Source organism: Diadema antillarum, unplaced genomic scaffold (genome assembly GCF_040938485.1).
Source record: "Diadema antillarum isolate AM-2024a unplaced genomic scaffold, OU_Dant_1.0 seq00000161_RagTag, whole genome shotgun sequence".
In the NCBI taxonomy this organism is placed as follows: domain Eukaryota; kingdom Metazoa; phylum Echinodermata; class Echinoidea; order Diadematoida; family Diadematidae; genus Diadema; species Diadema antillarum.
The window spans coordinates 513,588-541,560 of NW_027271232.1; the positions used below are offsets into that span (position 1 = coordinate 513,588).

Consider the following 27,973-nt stretch of genomic DNA (forward strand, 5'->3'; position numbering starts at 1 on the left):
AAAACTGCTGAAAACACGCTTTCTCATTCATTTTATGTTCCCATACTAAGGAATAATGTAGATAAAGAATAACTCTTTCAGAAAATATGAAAAACTCAAGATTGACTTGTTTGACCTGTTTCACCTGTTTTGAGTCCTCACGTAGAATCAAGGGATTTGACTGTTTGTTGGTTTTGTGATGCACAGTCACATATAATAGATGATACAACATCCACTATTTTTTAGCTAAAGATAACCATAGTTGCAGTGCAGATACAAATATCAGGAGTAAAGAATATCTCCTGTGTAGGTTGAATGTAAAAGCTCTGCATTTTACAAAATGATGATACCAACTTCTGCTTTTAGCATTTGCCAGTTTATGCTGCAGATACATGTTATGAGTGTCAATCATGTTCTCTTCAACTGTAGAAGCAGATCTTTATAGATATATATGTATTTTCTATCTTCAAAAAGTATGAGAATTATGCTGAAAATGGTATTTACACTGTAGAACATTCCAGGAAACAGCATCCACAAATCTCACATATTATGTTGTAAACCCATAACACTAATAACATCTTACAATGCAACTACTTCCTCCAGTACCACTTCATTATCTGAAGTCAAATATTTTACAGTTTCATTTCAAGGATAGCACATGTTTGGAAGTACACCAACCTTTAAAAGCACCATTCAACTCTTTGAGATTAGTTTTTGTTTAACAGTTTGTGATATATGGTACTGAAACATGGCAAATACCAGCTTTCTACACTTCTTAATGTCTAAGCAATTGCAGTGATAACATTTTGTTGTTGTTGTTGCTTGTAAGAACTTCTTATGCATACTTCATCACTTTGTGAGATTACTTTTCACTCAGCAGGTATAAGTTACTCCTGTACAAGAACCATTGTTATGCCTTTATGCTCTGCAAGTTAGATCACCCTTCACATCAATACATTCATATTTAGTTTTGTACATCTTCATAAACTCTGAAGATGTGTTTTTTAATTAATGAAGACTGTCAATCACTCTTGAATGCAGACTTTGCAGTTATTGCTCTCAGGCAATTGTCTTGAGTTGCATTGCGATGGTTGTTACCATTTCTGTTGTCACTGTAAATGGTGTCAATTTCAAGCCTAGGAGTACCCATTGAAAACAATTTAATCATTTTCTTTGAGCCGATGTACATAATTTGTTCAGAAAATTTATTATTCAGCCACCCACCATGGCGTGGGAAGTGCTTGCTCTGATACTCGTTTTAGAAATTTGTGTGCACTGGCTTTTCCCATAATCTCCCTGCATGCATCATCAGCATTGCCATCATAATCATCATCACCAAGTATTTAGTCAGTGTCAATCTCCACCCTTCCATTGTCAGGACGACTGCTTGATGCAGTTTGAAACATGAAGGCATCAGGATTGTTGCTGTGCCAGGCATTGCATAAGAAAGGTTACACAACTCCATGGCTTGCGCAATCTCTTCTGTAGCATCACATTTCATGTCCACATTGCCTGTTGCTCTGAGTAATGTATTCATGCCAGATTAGTTTTCATCCTCCACTTCGGTGATCTGTACACCACTTCTCGTCACAGCTGGTATCACAACTTCTTCTTTGATAATAATTTTGGGCCTGAGGAACTCTTGCATCAGTGCTTGTGTTAAGATTTCTTGGGCTATCATCCCTCTCATGATGGCCGCACATGCCTCTTCCACATCGTCACTGTTATTATCCCTGTCCTCGACATCGGTTTCATCCCTACTCTGGATATCATCATCATTATCCATGTTGGGGCTTGGTGGGGTCTTGGAGAGGCTTGAGGCATTGGAAATGTTGGGGAGGGGTGAGCTGCATGTTGGGACTGTGGCTGGTGCAGCTTTTGATGTACCACATCCCATGTTGACAAGGAGATGAGCTGTTCCATGCACAAAAAGTCAAAAGATTCCTAATCAGAAATTTCCTGTCATAGTTACTTTCCTGTGCCAACCAGTACTGGTCAATAACAGTTACGGCAAGCATACTACATATTATGTAATGGAACAAGTTATCAAAATTATTCAAGATCTCTTCAGATCTCGGCCGCTGATGGCGCGATCGCCGCAAAATTTTGCTTGAACATAGAGTCGGATGTCAACTACGAGATTATTAGGTCACATAAATAGAAAAATATTGATTTTCTATTTTTGATAAATTAATTATGTAAATTTATGCATGGAATTTGTATTTTCACCTGTAACTCCATTAAAAAGACTGAAGGATTGCTAAATTTTTGTGTCAGAATTCCTTAAGACACATCAAACAATTTTCTTGTCAAAAAATGGCATAATCAAAATCAATTTCTTTTGTTTTTTATTTTTTTGTTAATATCTTATCTATTTCGTTGTTTTTTCGACCTTTTGTTTTCTATTGTTTTTTCAATCTTTTGTTTTCTATTGTTTTTTTACCAAATTTTGCTGCAGGCACTTTCTCAAGCTTATCTACATTAGAATTGATTAATTTCAATGATTAAAAGTTGAAATAATCTAATTTATATCAATTTAACACAAAAAAAAAACACAATTTGCATTGGATTTGTACACGCAATCGTGAATTTGAGCTGTTGGTCACAAAATAGAAAAATATTGATTTTCTATTGTTAATAAAGTAATTATGTAAATTTATGCATGGAATTTGTATTTTCACCTGTAACTCCATTAAAAAGAATGAAGGATTGCTTAATTCTTGTGTCAGAATTCCTTAAGACGCATCAAACAATTTTCTTGTCAAAAAATAGCACAATTTCTTTTTTTTTTCTTTTTTTTCTTTCTTATGTATTTTATTGTTTTTCGACCTTTTGTTTTCTATTGTTTTTTTGACCAAATTTTGTTGCAGGCACTTTCTCAAGCTTATCTACATTAGAATTGATTAATTTCAATGATTAAAAGTGGAAATAATCTTAATTTATATCAATTTAACACACACACACACAAATTTGCATTGGATTTGTACACGAAATCGTGAGTTTGAGCTGTTTTCAGGTCGACTTTTGTATGCAAATTATTACGTAACTTCAGAATGGTGTACCTGAACGTTGCAAATTTGGTCTCAAAATATGCGGGAGACTTGAATGAAAAAAGTCATGAAATGATGCGGCATCATCTCTGCGCGTTGCGGAATCATGGTGCGAAATGTCAAGGGGGGGGGGGTCAATTTGACTCCTCTAGTTAGAATAGGGTTTATGAAGGAGAAGATTGCGTAACACAACAAGTTATCAAAATGATTCAAGGGTAGAAATATCAAAGATCAGGGTTCAGAGGAGAAGAACGTGTAACACGACAACACTACCGTGTGAGGTTATGCTAGTGACATGTGCAAGATGATTCCATCTTTTGAAAGTTTAAGATATGATAGGAAAATTACTCATGAGTTTGAGATATGCATGAAATGACGTGTCATAGGTCAAAGGATGAGAGATACAAGTTACAGATGCGTTTACCTATAGACCGATTCGGGTTCGTTGAGGGCAGCAGACAATTTGTGGCACTGGGCGCAGCCATGAGCTCATTTTGAGGTGTCTTAGCCGACCCCCCCTCCTCTCCCCCACCCCTGGGCAACATGTTTATCATGCACTTGTAACAAAGGTTCACGCACTAAGCAAGCGTTCGCGCACTCCGTACGAGACGCCTATTGGCTAAATCGACCATGCATCAGTTTTTCATTTCGCGTGCGGAAAGGGGTGGGGGAGAGGGGAGGGGGGTCGGCTAAGACACCGCGTTTATGGCGCTGCCCATGCCAGAAATGCACATAGCGCATCACAGAATTGGTCTATAGCCTGTGGCAAAGTTGAAACAATTGATTTAGTGATCAATGAATTATGAAGTTACACTGTTGAGTGCAATGGGCTGAGACTTTTCATGCCCACATTTGTCGCTAGCTTGTTCAATTATTTTGAATCCACTTTAAAGAATGTAGTATGCAAAGCAAAGTTCTGACAAATAAGTTCAAATATAGTATCATATCATGCAAAGATTCGAACTGAAATTTGCTATTCCCTTCCTTCTGGATTGCATAGTCCTACACTACTATGTGTTATGCACTATGTAAGCGTCATTGATTAATATCAATAATGTCATAGATATCATTATCTCTGTTCTCATTAAAAAAAACCCAAACAAACAAATATTTAACTGATGAATGCATCCTCACAAATTAGCAATGCTCCCATTTCCACTAGTTTTAAAACCTTTGTTTTTCAAGATTGCATTGGGTATCACCAGGAGTGTTTAATTGATTGATTTGCAGCTAGCATCACCCCAAAGCCAGCCAGAAGTTTCTGACCCAGAATTGATAGATCATTTGCAATCTTGGAAAGTAAAAAAAAAAAAAGTGGCAAAAAGTGGAGAAAATGTGTTGGTATTCTCGGGCTTACCCCTGCTATGTCACACTTTGCAGATGATGAAGGTGGATGAAACATTCATGTCATGCAGCAGCTCTAGAAGAAGAGTTGAGTCCAGTGAAACAGATTGATTGTAATATCTGTCCTGGCTTCTGAGAATGTTCAATAATTGTGATATATTCTGTTGCTGCCAGGGCCTTATATCATAGTTCTTTTTAAATACACAACTAGGGTGCAGCAGGGACTTCCCCTATTTGTACTGGGGGGGGGGGGGGGGGGGGGGGGTGTTGAGTAATGTATTGAAATGTTCCTCTGAGGGTCTTGACATTGTACTGCTGTATAGAAGCAGTGTGCTGTTGCCAGGTAACTTGTAACATACATGATTATAGCTAATTGTATCGTCTGCAACTTGAGATGTGATCAAACTCACGCTGTGATTGAAACCAGCATGGATTGTGTGTGTCCTCATTACAAATACAATTGTACCACCAGTTTGATTTATTAAATGTGTGTCGTTATTCTGAAGATGTACTCCCAGTGAACAAGTTGTTGAAATGGCAAGAACCATGAAGACAGCCATTGAGGAAAGCTCATTGTATCCTCTGCTACTTGAGGCTTGGTCTAACTCTTTCTGTAATTGAGGAGCATGGATTGTGTGGGTCCTCATTACAAATACAATTGGACCACCAGGTTGATTTATTAAATGTGTGTCGTTTTTCTGAAGATGCACCCCAGTGATCAAGTTGTTTTTTACCTGTTGAGGACAAGTCCCGAGTATACTCGGGCAAGTGTCTATGGGATATGCGCGTTGTAGCAAAATTAAACCGTCCTCAACAGGTTAAATTTGCAAGAATTGTGAGGACAGTCTGTAGTCTCATGAGGAAGTTGGTCGGTCTTTTATTGATGGGCACATGGGTGGGAAATCTTTAGATGATTTGCACAATCTTCATGACAAGAATGCGGAATCAGTGGAAGATATAGTGATGTTGTGTTGTAACTGCATGCCTTTAATAGTAGATTTTATAACCTTAAATATTATGGTGCTTGGCTGTTTTGTGTACATTTGTTCATGTGAGATCATATTTGCACAATTTGTCTCCCCCCTTTTTTTTTTCTCAAAAAGTGAAGGCGCAATTCAAAGTCTAGACCTGTTGATAATGTATTTGACTCACCAGCAGTTGACAATTGTTTTTAATTTTTAGTTCCGTGCAATACCCATGTGCTCTACAAGTGATTACAGAGAATAGCTTGAATAGATTTACAAATTCATATACCCTCAGAGTGGATTCCTATATGAAGATGATATGTCCCTCCCCCTTCATATATACATTATATATGTGCCAATTATGTAGATCGTAGAGGTTAGCAGAGCAGAGAGGGACGTCACCTCACTGAGTGTGAGCACTACAGTCTGATTTTACCTGATCCTGTACATGTAATGGGGGTGAACACAACTCTTTGGGTATACAATGAATAGGATTTTATGAAGCATTTTTTTATCCTTGGACCTTTTATTGCACAAACGAGCATTGAATCCCAGACACTCGGGAATTGCCATTGTGTTGAATGTACAAGGTATAGTGTGTGTCTGTGTGCGATACTTTATATGTTTCCTTTTATGTGCATTCATCTTTTCTTGCTTTTTTTTTTTCTCTCTCTCTTCATTGTTGTCTTTTCCTTGAAGGTTGCTTGCAGCATTAATAGTGCAGACTGTATGGAAACATTTCCAATTCCCATTCTGACTTCTAAAGAAGTTGAATGCCAAAATGTGGCTAATAAAGACATTAACAAACATGCAATATGTGATGTACACTGTACTAGCAATGAACGATTTGTACTGTATTAAAATTCATGTTTGATGCCTTGTGTTGTCACGGCACTCACTGTTGTTGCTTTAATACATGTATGCCATTTTTGTCTCTCAAATTTGGATTTCTCTGCAGGTTAACAACAATAATGGCGAGATTCTTCCGTACTACATGTTCTACATCCCAGACATTGGGAAGTACATCAACATCCAGGAGCACTTTCTCCTCTTCCTTCAGAAAACGGTTGGCTCAGGGGTAAGAAACTCGTCGCCGTGACTTGCTTTCAAATTCATGAAACAAAGACTGTGGCAATTGTTGTATCAGTGCGGCTAAAGTGCGTGTTTCTGTTGTTGTTGTTTTTATTAAATCAAAATTTTGGGCCTATTATCTAACGCTAATGAGGATGCAATGCAACCAGGGGAAATAATTCAAGGAGGGCCAACAATATGTGTAGTGCTCAGATGAATTATTATTGCCACTTTTGAGAACACAAATGTGACATATATTGTGTAATTTGGGCTAAAAAGAAAATAAATGTGGGGGTATTATTCACACTTATGCCGCAGATTTAGGACATGTAGGTACATTCTAATCGAAGATATACATGATTGCTGTCTGACTCTAGACTTAGAATTTACTGATCCAGAGTTATGATATAACATTTACTGGAAACATTTGCCAGGTGTATGTAAGGGAAGGTAAAAGCTCAGTTTTGCTTTTAAAAATGACAAGAAATATGAGTGTCATCTCATTTCTTTGTATTTACATAGGGTATGCTGAATAATTAACAAATCACTATTTTTTACTACCAACTAGTGATGATTTACACCTTTGTTTACTTTTCTTAAATGCTAGACATGTGAACAAAGCTGGTGGCATTTTCGTGTTCACTCAAAAATGTGCTTTATAAAAAGAAAATCCTTGAGATAGATGTCACAAGTGAAGTCTAATCCTCAATCTTAATTTGAATCAGTGAAACGTTTCGCTTGGAATGCCCTTTGTTGTTCTCACTCTGTCTCTGCTAGGATGTGCATTCCTTCACATTTTGTGACTATCCCTTCGTCTTTGACACCAACACAAAGACACAGCTTCTTCACATCGATGCATTGCTTCAAATGAAGGTCAGTAGTCCTTTCAAAGTGAAATCTTTTCACAGCTTCTCGTGGTGGTTGGTGTGGACACAAGAGTTTTTTGTTGTTGTTGTTGTGCCTGTTGCTGTTAAAGTGTATTTGTTTTTATAGAGTAAGTTTTGCTTTTTCTATCACGTTACCAGTCTTACAATTTTGCAAGACATTAAAGTGACCATGTCTGTGTTTAAGAGTATGTTGAACATACCCCGTAGTACATTTTTGAATGTGAAATGTGCAATGAAAGCCAAGAGCAGTATCATTGCACTGACCCTTTGTGAGTGTACATGTAGTGTAGGACACACAGACATTAGAAAAATGTATCTTTTCATTATATTGACATATGTTTCAGTTAATTGTCCTTGCAGATGTGTGAAATCTGCAAGGACAATGAACTTGCACATGTTTGAAATGTGTAAACACATAGTCACACTATAGTAAATGAGAATAAATCTTAATGATTATTGTTAGTTACTGCCATTTATATTGACACCCCAGATTCTGCTGTCTTGTGTCTACAGATGAGTGTGCTTAATCAGTCAAAGTGCGTACTGAAAATATGTACATTCATGGTGTCATTTGTTAAGTACAAGAAAGCAATCGCCACCTTCATTTGAAGCTTTGTGTTGTGTGTGATGGATAGCATTGAGTTTCAGTCGTGTTTTCTATCACTTTTTATTACTTTTCTACTTTTTATGCCTCCACTTTTTGAGCAGTTCTAGACATATCATTTACCTTAAAGTATAAGTTTAATTTGTCCATTTTGACAACTTTTTGTTTCAGAAATGATTGTTTTCAGAGGTTCGTGTATCTGTTAACATATCTTATTAGTACTTTTGTTTTTATAAACTATACAGTGCACTCCCGTTACAACAAACACGGTTATAACGAAATTTTGTTATAACGAAGTAAAACTTCTGGTCCCAAAATTATCGCCATTAATGTCTATAGTACAAAATTCGCTTATAACGAACACGGTTATAGCGAAATTTTCGTTATAACGAAGTCTTTTCTGTGCCCCATGGACAAAGAAAAACAAAAGAAATGTGCTCTGTTATAACCAAATGCGGATCGCCTTCGAAAATTCGTAGCGGAACAAGCATGGGCGAACGCTTCACATCACGGTGTGTTCGCTCCGTGTACACGCACAGATTCCGTCAATTTTATGCTCTCTTTAATGTAATATCCAAACGAAATTTAAAAGGTACAGTATACCATTCCGTTTCACATATCTCCACAGTGTATGATGAGTGTTCAACAAACAGAATATGATATAAGCGTGGTTTCCTTGTTTTTGTTATATATTGTATTTGTTCCGTTATGACGAAATTTCGTTATAACGAAAGAAAACTGCCGGTCCGGAGCATTTCGTTATAACGGGAGTGCACCGTATTGGCACAAAAATATGATTGAAAATAAGATGTGATATGAATTGAAATGATTTGTATTTTTATGTGTGTGTGTGTGTCTGCAGTTTGCAATCGAGGAGGTGCGTCAGAGGAATCTGGAGAGAATGATTTCCTCTCAGATTGACCCCGTGAACCCGTGCCTGGTGCTGTGCATCAACCGGAAGACCATCGTGCCATCGACGATCAACCAACTCAGCAAGTGTTTCCATAGCGACTTCAAGAAGCCCCTGAAAGTTGTCTTCATAGGGGAGGAGGCGGTGGATGCGGGGGGTGTCCGGAAGGTGGGATACATGTACTCAAGAGTTTGCCTCTCATTAAAATATCTAATCACTATAAAAGTGGACATTTTTGTGAATTGCACCCGACATATGAAGCTAGCATGAAAATCAAAAGCATGCAAATCATTTGCTTCTTATATGTAATACCTTTTTATACATACTCTTCTTTCCATATGCTGACTTGTAGAAAAAGAAATTTTTATATGAATTAGAAGAAGCTACAGTGTTTCTTGAGAGGTTAGTAAAGCTTGAATGATGTGCTATCTGTGTAGAGAGAAGTTAAAGTGTAATTGAAATCATGCTTTCCTTCGTTTATTTGTTTACATTTGATTTTTTTCATTCTGCAGGAATTCTTCATGCTGATAATGAGGGAGATTCTAGATCCAAAGTATGGCATGTTCAGATACTTTGAAGATTCAGGCAAAATATGGTTCAACAACAAGGTAAGACTGTTCACTTTCATTAGTTGCCTATTCCTTATAACCATTTTGTGGACATAGAAGAGTGTCAAGATGTAAAACACTAGGAATGACATTTCTTTCATTGAAGGAATTTTAAATACACATGGATAGAAATTGATGAGGTGATGTTGCCTGAGTAGCCATGAATATCTACAGGATGCACAAACATGAGCTGAAATCAGTTGGTTAGAATCAATGCCGAACACCATGTCTGATGAAATATAATATATACGTTGGAATGCTTTCAAAATAGGTCAGTTGATGGCATGATCCTTAATTTCATATATTTGTTTATGGTTTCTCAGAGGTGGAATGTCATTTACAGTCAACTTGATGTCCCAGTTTAATGTTGTGGGCATCAAAGGTTGCATAAACACGGCATTTGTTGTTATTTTGTTAGATTCAGAGCATCATAAGAATTACGTTCTGTGCCATGGAGGTGTGCCTTGTGTCTTATTATGTTCTACAAGAATATGAGAAGGCCATTTATTTCAAGAAATGAAACACAAATGTAATATATGTAAGAGAATGGATATGATATTATGGGCACATGGGTCATTTTGAAATTTGCTCTTTTACAAATAAAGAATGCATTCTTTCAAACTGGTCTTCATCATAAGTGACAACTTTAGAAACATAAGTCATAGCTTACCACTTTGTGAGATGGTTGAAACAATATATTTGTAGTTGTTTGTAACACCATGTATGTTTTATCACTTCCACAACTGTGATACTAAACTGAAATATAAATTCCTTAATTTCCTGTGCTCAATTCTGATGCCAAACATGGTTCCATGACATTTGCTCCTGTGGCAATTGCTTCCATGAAATATCTGCATGCTATGCCAAACAAATTTTACCCACAAACATAACCCTAACCATGATCCTTATCCTCACATCAAGCTAAACCTAAAATCCTATGGCAACCCTAAGTCCTTGGAGAAAATAAGACCGGAGCAACTGTGGCTGGAGCAAATGTCATGTCTCCGCCAAACACTGAACAACCTGCTCTCTGATCTGTTTATTTCCATACACAGTCGTTTGAGGACCCTGTAATGTTCCGCCTGGTGGGTCTGGTCTGTGGACTTGCCATCTACAACCACATCATTATCTCCTTGCCTTTCCCTCTCGCCCTCTACAAGAAACTTCTCAAGAGGTAGGTAGCACTTGTATCCATCATGCGGATGACTTATACTGTATCAGTCACATCAGAAGGAATTCATGATATTGGCATGAAAAGAGAATGAACACTCACCACCTGCACTGATGACAAAGCGCTCATAACCTTTCAGATGCAGGAATTATACTTGCAGTTGTAGCCATCTAGTATGATCAAGGAATTAACACATTCCATTCCTTGTGGCTTGTAGATACAATGTACTGTAAAACCAGAAATTTTCGCGTTCATGTTTAATTTTGTGAATTTTGCAAGAGCCAATATTCGCGAAATTAAAATGCATGCGAAAGTTCCTGTCTACACTATATGCATTGAATACCTGTGACACTTCGCGAAAATTTCATACTTAAAAAAAAAAGACTGTTGGCTCCAATTTGAGAAAATTTCCTGCAGCGAATATTTCTCCTTTTACAGTATTTGCCAGTGTGGTAAGCTACGTGAACTAATTATTTGTTCTGCTTGCCCAGTTAGTGCTGTTTGTGATGAATTTGTAGCTCAGTGTCTTTAGATGCAGTTGGTGATTTTCGCAAGGTATCGTGCCATTTGCCTCGCCAGGAAGACGACCCTAGAGGACTTCAAGCAGCTGGAGCCTCAAGTGGCCCACAACCTGCAGGCCATGTTGGACTACGAAGATGAGGAGAGCTTCAGCGACACCTTCCCACTCGTCTTCCAGATCGACGAGGACAACTTTGGCCAGGTGCAGACCACGGACCTCGCCCCCAACGGAGGGCAGAAAGAAGTAACGGCCAAGAACCGGTAATTGAGCACTCCATCCTAAACCAAGTCACTACTGTACTAGGCTTCTTCTGCTACCACAAAGAATGTGGTGGAGTCACATTTTCAATCTTGGGCACACACTCATGGACACAAGACACACACATACAAACACAAACACATACAAACATACGCACGCAAGCACACATACATGTAAATTTTTGCCTGAATTGTCTTAGTGTAAATCTTGCATCGTACTAATTTAAATTTCCATCTTCTAAATATCAGTAGATATGTGTTTATAAATAACAGTAAAGAATCTATAGTTCGCACTTTGTGAAACTTGCATGCATCAAACTTACAGTGAAATTGCTCTCTCCGTACCCCCCCCCCCCCCCCCCCGTCTTGGATAATTATCATGATAGCATTTTCACATATATCTCCTTTGTATTTCTTTGTCTGTGAAAAGAATTTATTCCCTTGGATTGACATTACAATGCTTGCAAAATTCCATGAAGATACTAGAGGCTGTAGTATCTATCTTGATGTATTGGCTGTACTGCTCAAAACCCTGCTGCTTGCAGTATTGATCAAAGCTTTAGGGTCACAATGTGATTTGAATCAGATGTAATTTCAAGAGACATGAGTATTACATGTACATATGATTTTTTGGGTTGAAATTTCATGTTCAGGCCCTTCTTGCAGGCAGATGACGTTATGTCGTGTAAGAGAGACAAAGACTTTGTCATTCTGTTGTTAAGATGTCTGTACAAAATTTATTTGATACATCATGCAGTTATTCTTGTTGACTTTAATCCTTTTGTATCTCTGTGTGCATTCTGTCTATTTAAAGCTGAGAAGATTTTTAAACTTCCCAAGGATAGACTGTAATAGAACAAATTGTGGATGGTGGTATGGTCAAATCTCTCAAAATGTGTTCATCTTTTCCTTTTGAACAGATCTGTGTCATTTGTTTCATCGACTGAATTTGCAGTCATGCAACAGATGCTTGTAAAAATGATTTTGTTGCAGGGGGAATTTAGTAAATTGGTCTCTTTTGACCTGCCCCTATAATGCTGTATTTCAAATCCTCCATCACACATTTATCTCAAGTAAGAGTAATGTTTGTAGCTATGCCTTTGAGCAAAGTCATTACTACAGGTTGTGAAAGGTCAATGTCTGCATGTTGCTTAGTGGAGGAGGCTAGCTACATGTACATGTATGTGTAAATCAGCCTTGAGTGCGGTGAAATCATTCTGTCCATTATCACAGCCAAGAGTACGTGGATGCCTACGTCGACTACACCCTGAACACCTCTGTGGGTCAACAGTTCACAGCCTTCAGCGAGGGTTTCCTGGAAGTCTGCGGAGGCCACGTCTTGGATCTCTTCCACCCCCAGGAACTCATGGCCATGGTGGTGGGAGACGAGAACTATGACTGGGACGAGTTTGAAAAGGTCAGACCGGAGGCATCCCTAGCCACTGGTTCAAGTCACCTCCCAGCTCGTTTTGCCTTAAAGGGGCATTCCAGATGATTTTCATAATTTCACATCATGTAGTACATAAATTGACAGTTCCATGCATAGATTTATGGAATTGATTGTGGTCCTTAAGCAGAGAAACCAATAGTCTGAAAAAAATCTTCATCAAATTATACTGAACATTGTTGATGACATAGGAGACTCACATATTTCAGAAATGTAGCAGTGTACTTTCATTACAATACCGCTTGCTTGACAAGTTCACCTGCATAGAATCTATACATGCCTCCTTCTTTTGTTCTGCTTCTTTGAGCCCCAACTTATGCATTCTAATGGTGAGGCTACTATTTCATCATTCTTGCTCATTGCAATTTTAGATTTTGAAAAGATTCTTATTCCTTATCCCAATCAGTATAGATTCTGAAACTATGTATTCAGTATGGCTAATTTGTAGTTGTTCAAATGTAAAAGTCCGAAAATCAGCTGGAGGTCTCCTTTAAGCACAATAATAATAATAACAATATTTAAAAAGTCTCAGTGATTTGTATGTACCCTACAGGCAAGTGTACTGTAAACGAGGAATGTTTGCGTGCATTTTAATTACGCGAATTTCGCGAGAGCCAAGATTCGCGAAATTAGTTCTTGTCTACACTATGTGCATTGAGTGCCAGTGGCAACTCGCGAAAATTTCATGCTGCGAATATATCATGTTTTACAGTAACTCATTACCATTATTGCAGTAATCAGGCAGTGAAGTGTAAGGTGTTACGATGTAGAGCTCCCTTCTACATGGTAAGCACTGTTGGGGCACCCATCCCGCTTCATCATGAATATTCATCATCTACGTGTATCCGTAATACCGTGGAAATACATGATTTTTACATTTCCCGCCAGCGTTTTTACATTTCCCAGCAAAACTGAACATTTTTCCATCTCCCGGCGAGACGTTTTTACATTCCCCGTTGATGCAATTTTTATAGATTTTTACATTCTATGGCACCTATCTAGCGTTCTGGGCACTTACTAGTACAGTATCTTACTGCCTGATGAATATTCATGATGAAGCGGGACGGGTGCCCAAACAGTGCTTACCCTTCTACACGCGACTTCTGTTGCAGCTTACACGCAAAGCCTCCAGGGTGTAACAGTGTCAATTATCTGTTTTGTGTTTACAGAGTGTGGAGTACAAGGGGCAGTATTACCCGGGCCATCGAACAATCAGATTCTTCTGGCAAGTCTTCCGAGAGATGCCGCTGGAAGCCAAGAAGAAATTTTTAGGTACAGTATGAAAAAGGAATCATGTTGGTGTGTTAAATTGTGTAATGTGTGGATGCAAATGTTGCCATGATAACCCGTTGAGGAGGAGTCTGATACTCGGGCAGGTGTCTATGGGAAATGCATATTGCAGCAAAATAAGCCCGTCCTCAGTGGGTTAATCTAAGTAATGTGTAGATGCACATGTATCATGGAACCAGCTGGTAGTTGGATATGTGATACAAGGAGTATTATTAAAGGCATAATTTACCATTTGCAGATGAAACAAAAACCCAGCTTTAGTGCTTCAAAATAGTTTTAAAATGTGAGCTAGGGATAGAAACAACCAATGTAAAAATTCAAATCGGCATAATTAATGTCAAGTATTGTTAAATATGCAAAATGTGAACAATAGTTGTAGTAAAAATGTTTCTAGAATAAACCTTTTACAGTTATGGTTTATTGAGAAAAATAGTGATATCTCCTCATATTTTAGGATTTATTGCAAAATTTTTTGCATGGTAGGATGTTTTGTGATACAACTGACCTACACATACAATGCATCAAATGTGTTATCTCAAACATGTTTTTAATCACTGCTCTCAAGGGTAAACTGTACTGTTGATTATCAAGCAGACACAGGGATACCAGTTATCAGGCAAAAGCCTGAATTCAGGCCCAGGTAGTATCAATGTTCAGGCCCTTCTGTGTACAAAGTAGGTTCATGTGGATTATGAAGTTTGTATCACAGGTGAGACCCTTTAGATTAAACTCCTTCTTCTGTTGAAGGGTTTTGCCTATATTACCACCGTCCTAGGCCATGGGTGCAGAAGAAATATGTAGTATGTATATGGAGGAATAATGGACCAAAATCCTTGTCAATACTCGACAAGTAAACTGTAAAACCAGAAATATTTCATGTGCTTGAAGCTTTTGCAAATCTTGCAAGGAGCCAAGATTTGTGAATGTAAAATGCATGCAAAAGTTTAGACAATGCATTGAATGCCAGTGAAGTATCAGTTGACCTGTAGTGCTGCTGGGACAGTTAGACCTACGTGTAGTGTGCGATCAAACAAAATTGCAACTGCACTTTCAAACTGTGTGTGTTTTGTAGTGTGTATTCAGTTCCGTTGTGTTTCTTATTGACCAGTGCTCAGTGTTTGTGTGCAAGATATCTTTTGATTATGAGTACTTGTAATTTTTCATGGTCAGCAATTTGCGAAAGTTTCATTTATACTGTGAAAAAGGCTGCCGGCTCCAATGTGCAAAAGTTTCATGCTGGAAAAAGGCCATAGGTCCGAATTCATGAAATTTTCATGCCACAAATTTTTTCTGGTTGTGCACTATTCAGATGCACTATAATACATAGGAATTATTTATATTCACAGTTTGCATTACATCGTAGGCTAAAGTGTTTATTGTTTCTGTTAAGATGGAAGTTTGCTATTGAACTGGCAATGGGGCTTACGTGTATGAGTTTGGTTGGCCCTTTGTTTTCAGGTTGTTATTATTCTTTTTTTTTCAGTCTTCTTGACAGGGAATGATCACATCCCAATCCAAGGCTGGAAGAGTTTACAGGTGATCATCCAACCAGTCAAAGGGGGTGAGGAGTTCTACCCCGTGGCCCACACCTGCTTCAACCTCCTGGACCTGCCCATGTACACCACCAAGGAGGTCCTCAAGGAAAAGCTGCTCACAGCCATAGAACACACCCAAGGGTTCACACTGGCTTGAGGGACCCAACCAAGGAGGGTCGTGGATTTAATCCAAATGAAATTGGGGACACCTGCTTATATTCTTGGCTGGAGCTCCTTCCTGCCCAGATGGTGAATTTATTGTGGAAGGAGCTTTTGGGGGAATTATCTCAGCATAAATGAAGATGGCTGGTGTCCTCTTTTGGAGGAATCACTTTCATGTTCAACGGGGGCACGGCTACACCCATCCCAGAATCTGCATGGAGATGCGTGGCGACCTGAGATGATATGTCTAGTGCAGATCTCATCCTGTACAGGTTAGTGCATGTGAGAATGGCACATAGGATTCTGAAGAAGAGGAGCATCGTTTATTACGTATATGCAGTGGTGCCTCATCGTGAAGGATACCAAGCAAATGAGGTGTTGGTGGTGTGGATGCCAGTGGCAGGGAATAGACATGAGGCCCCCTCAAGGAATGATGCCTCAGTGTAGTCTCTTCCTTCCTTTATCTGAGGGAGGACACATGTTATGCAGTGACTGCCACATTATGCAATGCTGAGAGGGGCCATTGAAACAAATCAGTCTGATTCTATTTCAGTGCCTTTTTAGAAATAGAGTGTCATGAGATGATGAACAAATTATTCTAATGTATGTCTTGCCCTTTAATGTTTTTTTTTTATACCTGCATATTTTCCACATTGAAGAAATTATTTCTCTATACAAGTTTGTTATGTGTCATTATATGGCAAAATGTTATGGTATAGGATAGCTACAGCCAATCTGCAGTATGTTGTTGATGATATGTTTAAAAAGCTTAACACAGTTTGACATGTACATTTATTACAGGAAGGTGTTAAAATCTGTTAACAGGTCCGAAGTGAGGAAAATCTCTCACAGGAATGGCAGTTGTCTATTTCTGTCATATGTTGCTCAATGTTCAGAAAATAAAATGCTTTCCCCGTAATGAGTTTTAATACTTAATCTTTTCTTCTTTTTTTTGAATAACCAACTTTTTCTGACAGCAAATGTAGAGAGAATCCTAAAAATTTCCTGTTCTACCAACTATAGTGAGTAAAGCATGCCTGTCGGCTGTGCGTTCTGTAATAACTTTATCAATACCCTGTACTGTTCTGTATTACATATGTTCACATGCATGCTGTATGGAAGTCATGTACTGTGGGCCATTGTCCTCATCATGCTATGCGCATGATGTTTGAAGACATTTGTTCAGGATGCTGTGTCTTCTGGTGTTACAAGAGCAAAATCTGAATCTTTATGCAAACTGGATATGCAGAGACAGATATCGCACATATCATGAGAATGTACCAATAATCATCACAGTTTCTACGCAAGTCTGTGAAGGTCAGTTTGGCGTAGTTGTATCGTAACTACAAGTCTCAATCACACTCATACTGTCCTGTACTGGTAATTTGTGTGTGACACATTGATACAAAAAGCACCATTGCTACATGTCATCCCTTTTGATGTTTAGCCTTTGCCACAGACATTGAGACTCGTGATGATCTCTGTCTGATGTATCTGAAGGTGCACTTCATTGCACAGTCCATTGTTGAGCTGTACATGTACTTCTTCAAAATGTATGTTTCGTATGCCATGATATATTGCATGATGTAGAGGAAGAAGTGATGTTGTTATCAAGCGTTATAGTGGATTGTGACTGTTGTCTTGTCCATGCACAATGTGAGCATATATGCATGCAACCATGATTGCTTAAGCATAGTTTTTCTCTATGCTTAGTTAGCTTAGAACTCCCTCTGGAAAAGTCAAATGCACTTTCCAGTATGCTTAAAAGAGTTTGTACACGAATGCACAGTTGAACAGAGACTCCAACCCTAAGCACCTTCTGATCTGGAGATTCTCCTGCCTGAAACCCCTAGAAAACGGGAGACTCCAACTTGATGTGTGTGAAGCGCAAATCACGAGCGTAAAGTGCGAAGTTCCTTGCATCCGGAGTCCAGGGCCCACTGAAGGGCCCTGGAAGCTCTAGGGATCTAGATGCTCTCTCATGCTATCTCATGTTCATTTTTCAACATATGATGACACTGAGTAAGAGATCATTTCAAATGGGAGACATAGAGCCAGGGCGGGAGAACGGGAGATTTTGGAAAAAATGGGCTTTCGGGAGGAAATCTCCCGTCGAGAGCGGGAGAGTTGGAGTCTCTGGTTGAAGTTACCCCATGGCTGAGTAATTATTGTATGAAAATCTACACAAACTCCTGGCCAGAGTCCAAATTTTATCTACCCTGAGAAAGGTTAGATATGACAGTTTGAAATCAGCTTTAAATGTTTCTTCAAATTACTCTCCTGGGTATTTTTTGTTGATTTCTTACATGAAACATGTGTTTAAACAAATTATATAAGTAAAGATGTTGTTCCAGAAGTGAAGTAATTGATAAATGTTATGGATGTGTCATCATCACAAGCCATTTTCCTTGGTACAAGTTCTAGAGATTATTTACAGTTGAATTATTTTCTTTTATTTTGAAACCCTATTACCATAAATGACACTAGGGTTTTTGTAGTGTGATAATAATGACATGGTCTGAAGTCAAACTTTTACATATGAAGAGTTTGTTTGCAAAAACCGATTTTTGAAGATTTTGAAGTAAGAACTCTGTCATAAACTACAAAATAATACCTTTTAAATGATATATTTGTCACTACATATAAAGGTACATTTTTGAAGTTATGGCCTAAAGAAGCAAAAAGATTCTTATTATTCTCTTTATTTTTCTTGACCTTTAATCGCAAATATCTCCATTTGGCAAATATGGACTTATCGTTTTTTGGAAACGAACTCTTCATATGCTGATGATTGATAAAAATATGTAGTGATTCAGTGTTGTACAGTTTAGGGCTAACAGTTGCAACTTGATCCTCTGTGCTGATGTAACAATCATGGATGTAAAGCAAGAAATTGATGAATGAAGCATTCGTGTAAAGTACACTGTAGAATGAGTTGAGTAAAATAGATGAATCACCTGTATATTAACCCTTTGAGGATGAGCTAATTTTGCTACAACACACATTTCCCACAGACACCTGCCCGAGTAAACTCGGGACTCGCCTTCAATGGGTTAACAGGAAGATGTATCTGAAAAGAGTAAAACATTCTAGGGGAGAGACTGTGCTCTGTAAGAGCATGTTGCCTTGCTTTATCTGCTGTTGGTTAGTGCTGTACCATACATTGTACCTCCATCCCTCTCCAAGAACTGACAATTATCACCCCCCCCCCCCCCCCCCCCCCCCCCCCCCAAAAAAAAAAAAAAAAAAAAAAAATAGAGTAAATAAATAAAGATAAATAAAAATAAAAATAAAAATACAATAAATAAATAAATAAATTGTGGATATGTTTGATTTTTCAAATCCACCACCCACTAGCAAAAAGTGTTATGGAAACAAATATTGTGTAAAATGCACATTTGTTGCTGGGATGACAAGACCCCTTGGCATAACAGTTTATTAAAAAAAATAATAATAATAATAAATCCAAAAATATTGTAACAAAATCACTGATGTAGGTTTCCAAGCAGAACAGTTATCGATGCAGTCCATATCCATGTTTGAACATTGATTGACATAAAAATTGACGATATTGTGCAAAAATGTTGCAAACATTACAATGTTTTTTTGCTCTCCTGAAAATGTATGATTTTTTGATACAGAGTGTTGTCACCCCAGATATGATATACCGTTTAGATATCGATTCAAATGCCAACTAAGTGATAATGTTTGTCTGTCTTTATCATTTAAGTCTTTTCTGGGTAAAGTAACACACCACTCTGCTCAAAAGCAATTCAGAAAATGTATTGCTGTCGAACATGATTGTGTGTGCCAGATAATCTTATGATTCCATAATAATTGTATCCCGCAAATGTACAATACTGATGGCATTCTGGAAGCTACAGTGTAGATTGCTCATGAGTGCCTCAGATATACAATGTATATGTGTACCAGTTTGGTAAGTATGTCTCCCAATGATCAATTTATCCTTTTGTACTGATTTTGCCAAGTGGGCAGCAGAGTATTGTCACAAAACGGTGCTTGAAAACTGCTTCTTTAATTCAGTCAAAGACATGTAATATTAACCTATATGCAATACACACTTAACCTTTTCATATATTATTGCGTTGTGAGGGAGTATGCAAAATATGTCAGAGATTGCACAGTAGTAGCCGTACCAGAAGTTATTGAGCTGTTGTTTTCTTTCTGCGCATTCATCGCTTTTATTATTCGCACTCATTGAAGTATTCAGCGCGTCAGTGTTAGCAAGATATTCTTCTGCATTTAAAATGTGCAATCCTTGTTTTATTACCACATTATATATATTTGATTCGGTGTACAAGAAGTTGTATGATAACATCACTTGTGGTGCAATAGTATTGTGAGCATATAACATACACCAGTTAGGGTGGAACCTCATAAAGAGGTCAGATATGACTAGTGTCTTTTATAACAAGGTAGTTTTTGCAGATCCCACCGCATCATATTTCTTTGTTTTTGAACCCCAACATAGTGAGAAACCATGGTCTCTGTAGCAAGGCAATGTCATGGATTTTTAGGTCCTCGTTATAAACATTGTAACAAGGCTCCCGTGTAGTACCAGTATGATTCGACCTGAAACACTGGGCATGATCTCAAGATGTCAATGCCAAGACCTTACACGTACTGGATGCCACTGAATTTAACTGGTTGCCTCTGCAATACTGCATTTTCTTGTAGAATTGATGCGCAGCTTGCCTGCTTTTGGAAAAGACAGGGTTATTTGATAATTCTGCAAGATTACCTTAACTTTAGTAGCCTATTGTACCAATAGTCACGTCATTAGATTCCATGAACAGCCAATGCCAAAACTCCATGCTTTCTTGAAACAGTGTAAAAATGATAGAATTGTTTACAAGATACGCTGTACAGGTACGTAATCTACCAAGTATTATGTATAATATATGTGTGTGTTTGTGTGTGTGTATGTCTAAAGTTATATTTAAATGTATAAGCACCCACACATGAGTCAACAAACCAAACAAGAACTGTGACGGTGCCATGTGACATATAATGTATCATGTAAACCCCCATCTGCTATGTGTATTTTGTGCTGCATGTTAAACACAGGAGATGTGGTTCCAAGTTTGAATTGCTGTCAGCGTACAATATATCATCAATCCTGGGAGAGACAGACTGCCAAGAACCCCCATTTCACATAACTGTGGTGATGTGTGAGATTTCTTGATGACAAAAGCAAATGGGAGTTAGGAATAAAATGTGAGGAGGGTTGATTCAGGGTATATGTACAATTGATCTCGTCAGCCTGTCACCATATACGACAAGTACCTCAAAGGTCTGCAGTATGATTTGCTGGCTCTTCGCGGTTTCATGAGGCTTCCACATGTGTAACTTATAAAAAACAAACATACAAACAAACAAACAAACAAACGATCCAAAAGGATGGATACCCTAACTGTGGTTCGCCATGAATTGTGTATTTGTCATTTGGCATCATATGACAGCATGATTCAAGTGCTCATGTGCAACTGTTGCAGTGATGACACCCGATACTGCCCAAGATTTCTTGCAGATTTTTTTTCTAAATCCTACCCGTGGTTAAAGACCACGAGTGTCAATTATTGCATCACCTACAGCATAAACAGACCATTGTTACTCTGCCATTGTATGATTTTCATTTAGTGTAGATCATCGTTGGATACCAAACGACTTTGAGATAGACATATTTAGTAAGTGTGATCAATACAACTATTGATATGGAAATATCTTTGTTGGATATCTTTGGAGTTATGTGGCTTCAGTGATGAGTTGATGCAAGACAGACTGTTGCACTTGTGTTGTCATAGTAACCGGTAAGTTCAGAGTTAGATGAAATAGATTGAGTAATTGGCAGAATAGGCATGCTTTCTCCTCTCCATAGAAAAGATATTGACCTTACTGCAAATGTCATCCGCCCATTTTTTTTTTTTTTTGAACCCCCCTAAATTCAAAGATGAAATAATATCTTATGCTGAGTTACATAGTGTGAAATAAATGACATTGGATGTGTTTGAGAATGCAACTTGAAGACAGAAGTATCGATATGATAATGATATGTCTGTAACTGACGAATTGGGTTTTGGGATAGTGTGAATCTACCCAATACTGCACAAGATTTGAAACCAGTAAATTTCACCCGTCTACACTATGGTGCAGTGGGTCCTACAGTGAAACAAATCCCACATTTGTATTATCATTTTTCTGCAGAAAGGAATTACACAATTACTCTCTTAGGGGAATGCAACTCAGAATAAATGTTTTGATGAAATGGTTTGAAAAAAAAAAAAAGCCAGAGCAGTATAAACAAATGAAGTATATACATAGTAATAATGTTGTGACACTCTTGATATCTGAAAGCCATTAGAAATAAACTTAAATGAACAATTACCAGGATTTATGCAAATACTTGAAACATTTACTTAGCAGTTTGTTATGATCATTTTCTGTGCCTTTTGTCAGTATGATTTCATATTTTAGATGTACATCCTTTCATGGTAGATCGTTGATGAGAAGTGACTTTTCAGAAAGTCTCTGAAACTTTCAAGTTGAAGATCTCCTATACATTTTCATTATGTGATAAATGCATTTAGAAATCGTGACAACAATCAATGTCTGCATTGTCATTGACTGTGCTTCACAGTGTAATGGACTGTCATAAACGCATGTCTCTGTGTTATTCTCTGTCTAGAACCTTAAAGTGTGATTACACAATTATATTGTGTTTTATATATAAATGCATATATATGATGTATATATACACCTGATTTATTACATCACTAGGGTATGTGCAAGATTTTTTTCTTATGTGTGTAATCCCACCTTGTGTATGTTAAAAATTTTCACCAAAAGATTGCAGTTGCCTTTTTTTTTTTCATGGACTGTCTTTTGACTTCATTAATCATCGATCAAAATATAACCGGCATCACAAAGAGGTATTGATGTGTTTCATAAATAAATATCGAGAAACAAAAATCTTTGTGTAGTGTTGCCTAGTATTTCTCAGTTGCAGTTTAAATTCATATGAGTCAATAACATGGAGTTCATATAGACTAATCATATTTATGTTTTTTTAGTGTTGTCCAATATTTCTCAGTTATAATTAATATGAGTAAAAAGCATGGAGTTTGTATATGGTAAATACTATGTGTGTGTTTGTATGTTTGTGTGTGTGTTATTATCTCACTCCAGTGTTTTTGTTTGTGTATTTAAAATAGTGTGCATATCACCCTAGTAGAATGAAAGAAATGTGTGTAGATGAGGAAATTGCGTGACAACAATGTTCCTGAAAAATGAAAAAGAGCTGAAGGAGATTCTCCCATATTTGTACAGTATATGCAATATGCTACATGCGCAAGTCTCAATTAACGAAAAGGAAGTTCCAATAGATTTGGAATAATGATCGTTGTCAGTTGCAGAAAACCTCAGAATCAGGGCAGGAAGGAGTGTGCAAAAACAACATTAATGAGGTTTTGTTATTCAAGATCGACCCGAGATGTCTCTATAGTGATGTCGGGAGATATGCTGGAGTTGTAAATGTCGCATGTTTGCTTAAGTCCTAGCAAAGAGTTGCAGCAAAAGTGGCAAAATTTCATCCTCGAGTGACATCATGCTTTTTGTCGTTCGCTGTGCCGCCGCCCGTCTTCGCCCTGTATTTCTTGCCTGTGTCACTCGGGAGTCGACGAATAATTCGTCAGCTCTATCTCCTGCAAACCCAACGGCACGTAGCATCCGTCTGGGAGGTGTTCCTTATTCGATTATCCTCGGTTTTTTATTTCCAGACACCGAACCCCTATCTCACCTTCCCGTGCACTAGGCACACATTGCTGGGGCAGAGACCCGTGATGGGGTTGACTCATGTCCCGTAACACGGTTACCCTTTACACAGCTGCGGTTGTCTTCAATTGTTATGTTTCGTGGTTTTGGAGGATCTGTTATATTTAGAGACGTTTGCAGAAAATCATTCCCACACGCGTCGTTCATCATCATTTTCATTTTTGACTCACTAACGCGTTTACTTATGTATTCACAATACATGAAAGTGGGTTGATGTAACTGGGCAATTTTGCTGACATATAGGGACCTTATGTTTTCCATCTTATGTTATCATTATTACATAAAAATAGATTAAGCAATCAGAATTGTCCCTTCGTAATTGCGAACCTATTTTCTCTCTTATTTTAATTCCTGATTACCTTTCAAGGAAAGCATGATTACGCAGCACTTGTATTATTATTATTATTTTTTTTTTTTTGGGGGGGGGTTAAGTTTATCATTGTAAAATACTCGCAGTTAAATTTTGTGTAGCCGTAAGACTTGTGTGCTACTCGATCTTATCTTGAGTGTTGATAATTTAATGATGCACCGATAGGCTTGGTTTGTGCAAAGTCGCGCAAACCGCTTCCCCCCACCTTCACGTGCTCCTTAAGAATGAAGGCACACGCACAGTCAAACCTTCTTATCCGCCCTCCTTTTGAGCTCCTAGGGTCATACGACTATTAAAAGCTCCTCGTGCCCTTCCAGATATGCTAGCAACCAGAGGAAGCCGGCTAATCACTGACAGGACGGATGTTTCATTGTCAATAGCCCAATCAAGCCCATGGATGAACGTGCCTGCCCTATAGCTGTCCTGCACATTTCGTATGCAATATTTTGTCGTCATTCACTTCGGCTTTTCCACCGTGTATAACGACGTATGTCATGCTGAAATAGTGTAATCTGTGCAATCCAACACTCTTCCCAGTCACTGATTCTTCCGGAAGTGAAATATTCGAGCACGGTGGCTCCTTAACACGCTGACGCATCTTCTTACATACAGCTTTACTTCGTAACAAGACAGTATAATGGCCCTATACCGCTGGGAATCACGTGAGCATGTAACATCGCACTGAAACCTTCACGAAACTCGAATCTTTCAGGAATTTTCGCTGCATTATTTTACATAATGGTGCTTTAAGGCTGCCGCTTTAAGTTGATCCCGCAACGTTGGTCATGATGTTGAAACATGTCCCTACACCTCGCGTGTTTTTGTGCCTGGATTTTACGGTGATGTGAGTCTTCACAGTGAATGGTATACGGGTAAACCTCAATCGTCTATACTTACGCAATATTCTTAGCACTATATCAGTGCTGTATACTCGCGTGGCCTATCTTTGTATAACACTCAAAGTGGAAGACCGAGTGAGCACCGGAATTGTGTAATTTCGTGGCAGTGAGAGGATTATTTTGTCCGAAATGACAGCAACGAGCCGACAAACAAACATACTGAAGGAAACATTTTCTAGGCCGGGACGTGTGTAGTTAAATTTCTACAAAACGGTAATTATTTCTCCCAGTCATTTTTCAAGATTCCTTTTCGCCCAAGCTAACCGAAAAAAAAAATCGAATCTGTCGGACTGATAACAGAAGAGGAATATGGTTTCCATCAATTTGCGATGGAGACTCCTAAGACTACTCTTCAACCCATTGCGATTTGTTTCGTCTTTTCTCCTGCTCGTCGTCATGGTCAGTGTTTACAGAACGGCAAACATCGATGACGCCCCTGATCGGACTTTATTTGACGAATCGTATGTTGGCGGAATGAGCATTGACGATGACATGCTCTTTCTAGACGGTGTGAATGCAAACGACACAGTGTTAGATGTCGTGTGGGACCAATATCACGAGGACGCCGACACCGATCTATCTCCGGCTTGCGAGCGAGGATTACTGCTGAATATCGTGGTGCTATCGTCACCTGGCAATGTGATACGTCGAAGTGCCATACGTGGAACTTGGGGACAAGATTCCTTTAACGGCAACCCTCCCAGGTACCGGACGTTCTTCCTCATCGGCAGAGGGGGGCTCAATGGATCGATTTTAGAATCGGTCGAATCGGAGAGCAAAATTCATGGCGATATACTGATCGGAAATTATGTCGATACCTATCGCAATTTATCGGTAAAAGTTCTGCACGGAATGTCATGGGTATGGCGCCACTGCCGACCGAAGTATTACCTGAAGACGGATGATGATTGCTTTGTAGACCCTGATGTCATCGCGGGTGACCTAGCCCTCCGAGACTCGACGGCGTGGAGAAAGAATCACCTGTATGTCGGATGCAAAATCGAGAACGCCGAGGTCCACCGGAACCCCACACACAGGTGGTACGTTTCTCGCCAGGACTACCCACATATGCGCTATCCACCCTATGCGAGTGGATTCGGATACCTTCTTTCATACCATACCCTCAGTGATGTGGTACATAAAGCAGCCATGAGACACCCGTTCCCAGTGGAAGATGCTTACCTCGGCGTCCTAGCTTCTCTCGTGGGGGTTTATCCAGTCGACTCTTCAAATTTCGTCAACCCATCGACCACGAATTCGTCGTTGCTGGCAATCGAGCCATGTCATCGTCCATACGTCGTCCACGGCGTCGACAACCCCCAAAACCAGTACGTCTACCACCAGATAGCAGCGGAGAGCAAGAAATGCAAATGGCGAGTCTTCATTCAGGGTAAACGCCAAGCCAGAGTACCCCAGAACCTACTCAGAAGTCGCAAAGCAAACGTTCGAAAAATGGACGCAAGTTAAACTTGAGACACGTGTAATGTATTACTGAAATAAGCGCTAGCTCCCTGACTTGGCGAAAGAATAGTGCTGGTCACTCTAAACTTACGATATTAAAGCGAAACAATAAACAGAAACAAACATCAATATTGCATGTATTGAATATCCTGAGGTTGCTATAAAGCGCCTGTAGTGTAAAATACCGGCAAGTGGAGCGCTGTTCTTGTCAAAAATGCATAAAGTTATGCTCAGACATGTGTTCAGGCACAAATCAAAACCTCGTTTTAACAGAGCCTTTCAAACAAGAGTTAGCGCGACAAGGTTTGAGTAGCGTCCGGATATTTTTTTTTTTCAGTCAATTTACCCTGACTGTTAAAGCGGTATCTTTTGCCAAATTCTGTACCCTCGTCAGCTATGGTAATTGTTCCGAAATGTAATACCCCAACAACCCTTTTATCAAAACGCTCCCGCGGTAACATTCATTTTATACACTCCCTGGATGTGAATTATGTAGAACAATACCGAACACATTACTGTGAGCTATGTTTGACCTTGATAACTATTTCGATTGTCGTTATTGTTCCACTCAATTTAAATCTTTCATGTTTCCACCTCTTTACTTATTCTGCTATTTAATCATATTTTCATGTATTCCATTATTCAGTGTGGCGCTATCACAAGCGCCCATTAGACAACCCAGTCACATAATGTTGATTTGAAGAAAGAAAAAAAAAAAAACAAGAAAGAGGGTGAAGAACATGCGGTCAGGTTATTTCATGAAGTCTTTATAAACATTTTCCTTTGTGGTGAAGAAAGCAATATATACTGGGTACATGTACACAAACTATTTCATCGCTGGCAGGGAAAAAAAATAACAGCTCAAAATACAGCTTGGAAACCAGGCATAATTAACTCAGAAAACATATCAAATGCCCTGAATTGGCGTAAAGCACCGATCAACCTATTGTGGTCATTGCTGGCATCGATGAGGCATTTAAGCAAAATCTGGTTTGATAATCCAAACATTATTGTGTTTCATCATGAATGTAAATTGTGTCATGTCTTCATTAATTTGCAATTTTACATCTAAACATGCATTAGTGATTGAGTGAATGTGTCGTTAGGAATTGTGTGGATTATTGTTCGAGTACTATGGGCAGCGTGTTTATATAATGTCAACAGGATGTTTAGGACGATGGGAATAAGAAGGTTTGGTGTGTTGGTGTCGATGCGTATCTGACGGAGCATGTTGTTTGGATTGTGTTTATGTTGGGTTGTATTAGTTAATCACAGACTGCTTATGTGGCATGACATGGTGCTCCACAGTACAAACCCTCTTCAAACTGCTATCACATGTAATGTAATTTTTCATAGCAAATCCTCTAAATGAATACGGAACGAAATAAACAAAAATAAATATAAAGATTTGAATAGGCCTACAATTGTAGCGATTATGATTCCATTGAGCATGATGATGTAAATGATGGAGTCATTGAGTATTGTGTGACAGTGATAATGATAATGTGATAATGCAGGTGATGTAAATAGTAATAATGATAATAGCAATAATGATATGGACATTGCAGCGCTTGTGACGAAAATGTTTTTAA

General features: G+C 38.5%; 2 protein-coding genes across 2 annotated transcripts in view; both read left to right on the forward strand.

The window, feature by feature from the left end:
- LOC139727981 (probable E3 ubiquitin-protein ligase HERC4) overlaps positions 1-16,345 on the forward strand; it is a 34,202-nt gene extending 17,857 nt beyond the window's left edge. The window contains exons 13-21 of the mRNA XM_071638951.1: positions 6,297-6,416; positions 7,187-7,282; positions 8,763-8,978; positions 9,323-9,418; positions 10,474-10,592; positions 11,169-11,369; positions 12,600-12,783; positions 13,983-14,085; positions 15,587-16,345. Coding sequence (XP_071495052.1) covers positions 6,297-6,416; positions 7,187-7,282; positions 8,763-8,978; positions 9,323-9,418; positions 10,474-10,592; positions 11,169-11,369; positions 12,600-12,783; positions 13,983-14,085; positions 15,587-15,795 — 1,344 coding nt within the window. The 3' untranslated portion in view covers positions 15,796-16,345. The remainder of the gene's footprint in view (positions 1-6,296; positions 6,417-7,186; positions 7,283-8,762; positions 8,979-9,322; positions 9,419-10,473; positions 10,593-11,168; positions 11,370-12,599; positions 12,784-13,982; positions 14,086-15,586) is intronic.
- An 8,971-nt stretch (positions 16,346-25,316) lies between these two features.
- On the forward strand, positions 25,317-26,387 carry LOC139728006 (beta-1,3-galactosyltransferase 5-like). The gene has a single exon (XM_071638971.1). The coding sequence runs from the start codon at positions 25,317-25,319 to the stop codon at positions 26,385-26,387; it is 1,071 nt and encodes a 356-aa protein (XP_071495072.1).
- The last annotated feature ends 1,586 nt before the right edge of the window (positions 26,388-27,973 follow it).

Coding starts and splice junctions, on each gene's coding strand:
- LOC139728006 (XM_071638971.1), top strand. CDS start 25,317: ATGGTCAGTGTTTACAGAACGGCAAACATCGATGACGCCCCTGATCGG.